Source organism: Trichechus manatus, unplaced genomic scaffold, assembly GCF_000243295.1.
Source record: "Trichechus manatus latirostris isolate Lorelei unplaced genomic scaffold, TriManLat1.0 scaffold00128, whole genome shotgun sequence".
Lineage (NCBI taxonomy): Eukaryota > Metazoa > Chordata > Mammalia > Sirenia > Trichechidae > Trichechus > Trichechus manatus.
Genome location: NW_004444064.1, coordinates 6,940,849 through 6,947,513, shown reverse-complemented (window position 1 = coordinate 6,947,513; position 6,665 = coordinate 6,940,849). Strand labels below are relative to the sequence as shown.

At 49.0% G+C, this 6,665-nt stretch overlaps 1 protein-coding gene across 1 annotated transcript in view; it reads left to right on the top strand.

Moving 5' to 3' along the window:
* Positions 1-4,841: 4,841 nt before the first annotated feature.
* SLC37A1 (solute carrier family 37 member 1) overlaps positions 4,842-6,665 on the top strand; it is a 66,747-nt gene continuing 64,923 nt past the window's right edge. Inside the window, exon 1 of the mRNA XM_023739091.1 lies at positions 4,842-5,812. Coding sequence (XP_023594859.1) covers positions 5,757-5,812 — 56 coding nt within the window. The 5' untranslated portion in view covers positions 4,842-5,756. The remainder of the gene's footprint in view (positions 5,813-6,665) is intronic.

Genomic DNA, 6,665 nt, shown 5'->3' with positions numbered 1-6,665 from the left:
CACCTGCCGCCCGGGTGACGAGCGGGGACCCGCGGGGACCGGGTCGCTGCCCCCGCCGGGAGCCAGGCGGCGGAGTCCCTGCCCTCTCCGGGTTGCCCCCGGCCCTCTGCGTTTTTTGCGGAGGGGAGCAGTAAGGTCTCCAGCGCCCCTTTCCTTGGGGGAACTACCTGAAATAAAGATCTGGAAGAGTGCCCCTGGGCGACAGTGCCGGGCGTTCTCGAACGCGGCGCCGCGGGGGCTCCGGGGAGGTGGAGGCAGGGAGACCGGCGGCCGCACCGGAGCCCTGGGCTGGGACGAGCCCAACTGTCCCGGCCAAGTCCCCGCCCCGGCCGCCGTGACAGCGGGGGTCTGGGGACCCGGCGAAAGGCTACCACGCGCATTGTCTGCCGCGCGGTGGGGACGTGGCGGTTCCCGCTGAACTCACCCCCTGCTGGGACCAGACGCCCGGGGAGGGGCCAGCGCAAAACCTCTCCACGGGCTCGAGCGCCAGCACCCGGGCCCCTGGGTAGTTGTTTGCTGAGCTGCTGGCTCCTGCGCTCGAGACCCTCCGGGCCAACCGGGAATGACAGCGACCTCCCTGGTTTATGGGGTTTAGAACGCCGGGAAGTCCTTTGGCCGCTGACCGCTAGCCTCTGGCTCTTGGCCTCCTCATCCCACTCCGAGCCCTCGCAGCTGCTACGGTCTGGGTAGCCCAAAGAGGTAGGGTCTGAGGATTTGCATTTGACCGGAGAAAGCCCCTCACCCCGCGCCCCAGGTTTGCATTTCTAAAGAGAAATTCCAAAGCCTGCTGTCTCTTTCACTCTCCTAAATCTGACTGCCAGGAAGGTGCCGCCTACTCTGTCTGGACACTTAAATTGTGTGGAGTTGGTTGAGTTGGTAACCGTATTAGATCCTCCCTTCATTAATCCCTTTTTAGGTCAACATTGAAAACTCAGGGTTCTTAGACTGTCTGTGTCAAAGCATGGTTATGGAGCTGCACTTCCTTGTATGCAGACCACCGCCTTTGGGGTTCTAGGTGAGGGGAAGGATAGTGGAGTGAATAGAATTCAGATTCCTTTTTGTACTTAAGCCAAGGGAAAGGGAAGGCTGTTTGCATTCATCTTTAATATTCTCTAAAAGCATAAAAACATAGAAAGTGTTTACTCTGGAAAGGAAGTTGTCCTGTCTGTATCTCTTGGTGAAAAAGAAGGATGTATGAAAACGTTTCTTGGGGGAGATGCGTTTTTCACCCATCTTTGCCTTTAAAATGAGGCACACGCTGAACATTTTTTGTTTTTAAGTCGATTATGTAAAATACACGTGGGACCAATTTGATTATTTATGGTGGCAGCTCAGACCCTGGAAAGACCGTTTGGATCTCACTCTTGCTATTGTTTGTTTTTAACCTCCTTACCTGATCTCCATGGAGTACTGGGAAATGTTCTAGGCGCACAGATCACCAAGTGGGTGGGTCTGAGGGTGGGGCTTGAGGATGTATAGTTGCTCAGGGTAATCCCAACCAGCTGGCCACTGACTCCTGGTGACTCCATGGGTTACAGAGTAGACCTATGCTCCGTGGAGTTTTCTTGGCTGTAATCTTTACGGAAGCAGATCACCAGGCCTTTCTTCCTCGAAGCCGCGACGTGGGTTTGAACAGCCAACCTTCAGGTTAGTAGTCAAATGCAGACTGCTTGTGCTACCCAGGCCCTTTCTGAAGACGGCATAAAACTTGTGTTTCCCAGGGTTCGCAGAGGCGCTCTAATGGGGTGTTTCTTGCCGCTTTGATGGTACGGTCAAAGTAGACATTCTGACACTTTTCCTCCAGGGGGTTTGCAAGTTCAAGGGGTGCCTATAAAAAGTGACTTAACCAAAAAAGGTCGTTTTCTTTCTATGTACCTGGCTGTGTGCCAGAGCCAAGTGACCTGCTCCTGTTCTGCTGCCCTCTCCGTGGTGTCTTAGTCGTGTAGTGCTGCTATAACAGAAATACCACGAGCAGATGGCTTTAACAAAGAGAAATTTATTCTCTCACAGTCCAGGTGCCTAGAAGTCTGTATTCAGTGTGCCAGCTCCAGGGGAAGGCTTTCTCTTTCTGTTGGCCCTGGGGGAAGGTCCTTGTCATCAATCTTCCCGTGGTCTGGGAGCTTCTCCGCACAGGAACCCTGAATCCAAAAGAGGCACTTTGCTCTGGTCACTGCTTTCTTGGTGGTATGAGGTCCCCCTATCTCTCCGCTCACTTCTCTTTTATATGTCAGAAGAGATTGGCTCAAGATATAACCTAATCTTGTAGATTGAGTCCTGCCTCATTAATATAACCACCTCTAATCCTGCCTCATTAGCATCATAGAGGTGGGATTTACAACACATAGGAAAATCAGATCAGATGACAAAATGGTGGACAGTCACACAGTGCTGGAAATCATGGCCTAGCCAAGTTGACAGACATTTTTTTGGGGGGAAGGACACAGTTCAATCCGTAACACATGGTAGATATATCAGGCCAGTACTGCCCAATCAGGCCAGTAGAAGCGAGGCTGGTGGGAGGCGTGCACTTCGGGAAACAGAACAAACTGGAATTTGCCCCACCATATCCCACCGACCCAGGCTGAGCCACCGGCCTCGTTTTTCCTTATCTGTGAAATGTAGGCAATGCTTTTTCTTTAGCATGGTGGGAGGGCTCAGATGAGGTCAACTACATCATCATCATCATCGCTAAGGATCTCAAGGTCTCCACCAGCTCTAAATGAGTGGTTTTCCGTGGGAAAAGGCCTCATTATAGTGGCTGTTAATATCTCAAATGTAAAGTCACTGTCTTTACACATCTTAATTTCACCTGGTGTGAGAATTTATAGCAGTTACTTTCATTGTTTTAAAAGGAAATCAAGGAGTTTTTATTTTTTTCCTACTGATCTCTTTAGTGGCTTCGGGCCTTTTTTGTTGTTACAGGTTTTAACAGTTGACTTGAGGTTTATTGATTGATTGACTTAGTAGATGGCACTTGAACCTTTCTAGACTTGAAAGAGAACAACCTGTGCATGGAAAGGAGTCCCTTGGTGGTGCAAACTTAAGCGCTCAACTACTCATCAAGAGGTTGGTGGTTCAAACTCACCTAGAGGTGCCTTGGAAGAAAAGCCTGGCAATCTACTTCTGAAAAATCAACCATTGAAAACCCTATGGGGCCAGTTCCACTCTGACACACATGGGGTCACCATGGACTGGAATTGACTTGATGGCACCTGGTTTGGTTTTTCTGGGGTGCATAGAAAAGCAGTATTTGGATGGAGGAAGACCTTTGATTCTGAACGTCCATTTTCAGGCCTTGTAAAATCTAAACGAAATCCTTTACTTTGAAGCCATCATTGCAAAGTTTCTTTCTCAGAGTATTTCCAGGTCCAATCAGGAGCCCATTCACGTTGAGCAAAATTTCAGTAAAAATTGTTTTAGATCTAGAGATATGAGCACAAGCAGTCTTGTAGCATTTGTGACCATTCAGTCAACACGAGTTTCGTGAGCATTTGCTCTGTACTAGGTTCTGAGCTAGACATTGGGAATGGGGCAGCCCTCTGCTGTCTTGGACCTTCCGATCCTGAATTTACAACAAGGATAATGCCAGCCGATCTGTATTGAGCATTGACTATACACCAGGCCCCGTGCTAAGTGCTTTCCATGCATTGTCTTGTTTCATTTTTATAACAATGCTGAAATAGAGGTGCTTTTGTCCCCATGTTTTAGCCAGAGAAGGTGAGAAAAGCAGAAAGGTTAAGTTACAGGCCTAAATTTACATGCCTGAGGTCATTTGGGAAGCACTCAGGTGGAATGAATAGCATCTGCTCAGACCTGATAGTGGCTGGAGGGCCCCATGGTGCACAGGCAGTTGGGTCTCCTGGCAGGAACGAGTAGGCCTCTGTCTTAGTCAACTAGTGCTGCTATAACAGAAATACCACAAGTGGACGGCTTTAACAAAGAGAGATTTATTTTCTAACAGTCTAGTAGGCTATAAGTCCGAATTCAGGGCATCAGCTCCAAGGGCAGGCTTTCTCTCTCTGTTGGCTCTGGAGGAAGGTCCTTGTCATCATCAATCTTCCCCTGGACTAGGAGCTTCTCCGCGCAGGCACCCTGGGTCCAAAGGATGCACTCTGCTCCCCTCACTGCTTTCTTGGTGGTATGAGGTCCCCACTCTCTGCTTGCTTCCCTTTCCTTCGATCTCTTGTAAGATAAAAGGTGGCGCAGGCCACACCCTATGGAAACTCCCTTTATACTGGATCAGCGATGTGACCTTAGTAAGGGTGTTATACAATCCCACCCTAATCCTCTTTAACATAAAATTATAATCACAAAATGGAAGACAACCACACAATACTGGGAATCATAGCCCAGCCAAACTGATACATTTTTGGTGGGGGCATAATTCAATCCATGACAGCCTCTACCACTCAGCCCTCCACAATGAGATGCCTGGGGAGATGAGGAGGTCAGTGTGGCTCTGGGATGAAAGCTTGTCGAGGGTTTTGAACTTTTTTCTAAAAGACATACAAAGGAAAATCATCAAAGAAGGTATATATTTTGAAAGCTCAGTCTGAAGGGAGGGTAAGAGTGGATGTGCCAAGACCAATTCTGGTTTGGAAGACACAGTGACTTCGCCAGGACTGAACACCGTTTCATTCTGTCATACACGGGGTCGCTGTGAGTCAGAATCGACTCATCAGCACCTAATAACAACAATAAATCTGAGTGGAAGGTGTTTGCTAGTACTTATCCAAAAGCAAGTTGTGCGAAGACATTAAATAAATTTCAGTTTCTTTAAATCCAGATTGATTTTTTACTCAAAAATAGCTTTGTTAAAAAAAATTATATAACCTGTGACTATTCTGTAAATGTAAAGATAGAAAAATCCACATTACGGCACGCACAGGGTTACTGCGTACGGTGTCGTGTGAAGCGTCGATCCATGGAGGTCTTGTCACCAAATGCAGAAGGGGAGACCGGGCCTGGTGAGCTGGGGGCCTTACGGCTCTCAGGCTTCCCTACCCACTGCCAACTCTGCCATTCGCCTGGACTTTGTGATTTCCAAGAACTTCGTGGTGACCCACAGGAGAGGAAAAAAGAAGAGGTAAATAGGTGAAGTTAGCTCCCACCACATTACACAGGTTTGGATTCAAATTGCAAAGCCACAGTGAAGTGACGGGCTTGACAACCTGCCATCTTGGACAGGCCTGCGCTCCTCTTCATGGCTCAGAGGTGGCCTGGTCCACATGGGTGGGATCGAGCATGTCCAGTTGCCCTGGCACAGTCTGTAATCGAGCACACGGTATAACCACTGTCACAAACTTGGTTTCATGTGAGTAGCAATTCTGCTTCTGTAGCATGTCCCAGCTCCGAGTGAATGTGTTCTGTCTAGCTGCCTTCCAGACGCAGATGACCTCTGTGGTCCCTTTAATAGTTCATCAGAATAGCATGTGAAATTCATTTCAATTCCCTTTAACCAAACTGCCCCGAGGGCAGACACTGCCTCCACCTGGTGGTACCCATGGATGGTTGCTCCCTGTTGTATTGCCCTAACCCGGGCTGGGTTAGTGACTTCTGCCAGTGACACTTCTCCTCCTTGCAGAGTGTCGAGCCACTGCTGGAAGAAGACGGGACGGGAGGCCAACAGGACGCCGTGTCTCCATGTCCCCAGCCTGTGCAAGCTCTAGGAGCAATAGAGGGGTAACAAAGATTAATCGCCCATATATGAAGCATCCTCTTGCGTGACCGAATCTCTGTGGTTAGCGGTGACGTCCATGGCTCGGCTCCCTATTGGCATTCGCTTCCTCGTCTCATTCTCAAGGGACCAGTGGTAAGTCTTGGTGTTGGGTGTCTTTGGTGTGGGGCTGTGTACAGATGTGGGTGCACCATGGAGGCCAGCTTTCACTTCCTTTCACACACACGATGTTGACTTGCTTCCTTGGTAACTGTTGAGTTGTCTGTTGGTGTAGAAGCAGTGACTAGGAGCACTGAATTGTCCGTCCGTCTCTGGCAGTTGGAGGTGACAGGTAGCGTCTGGACTCCCTGTGTGGTTTCGTGGTGTCTGTAATAATCGTGGTCCCCACAGGAGCCTGATCACTGTCGACCATTATAAAATGGCTGTGGGTGAAGTGAGTGTATTAACTCTGAGCTCCAATGAGTGGCCTGGCTTTCAGGCCTTTCAGAGAGAAAATGAAATTTAAACAGAGTTATATGCAGGCCAGAACAGCAGCTTCTGTTCAGAGAGCACCTCTCCTTAAACGCTCTGGAAGACCTTCTCAGCGGTGGATTCACTGATCTCTCGCTCCGTGAAGGAAGCGAACGGCAGGGCAGAGTCTGGAGCTGACGCTCTGGCCTCTATCCACACTCTCAGAGGTTTCTCTCCCTGGCCCATCTCCTGCCACCAACCCACTCCTGGCCTCCACACACTTTGCTGCTTTTTAGGCCCCTGCTGGTTGGCAGAGCCTGATCCAGCACCGTCCAAGTCTCTCGGATTTGACTGGAAAACAGCCCCTTTTTAACCAGAGGGTTCCTTTGTTGACTTCTAGTTCATGTTTACTGCTGATCTAGCCACAAAGACATGGTTAAACATTTAGTGCATTTTTTTATCGTTGGCCTCTTTAGTTTTGCAACTTCATTTTTTTTTTTACTTTTTATTTATTTATTTATTTTTATTGTACTTCAGG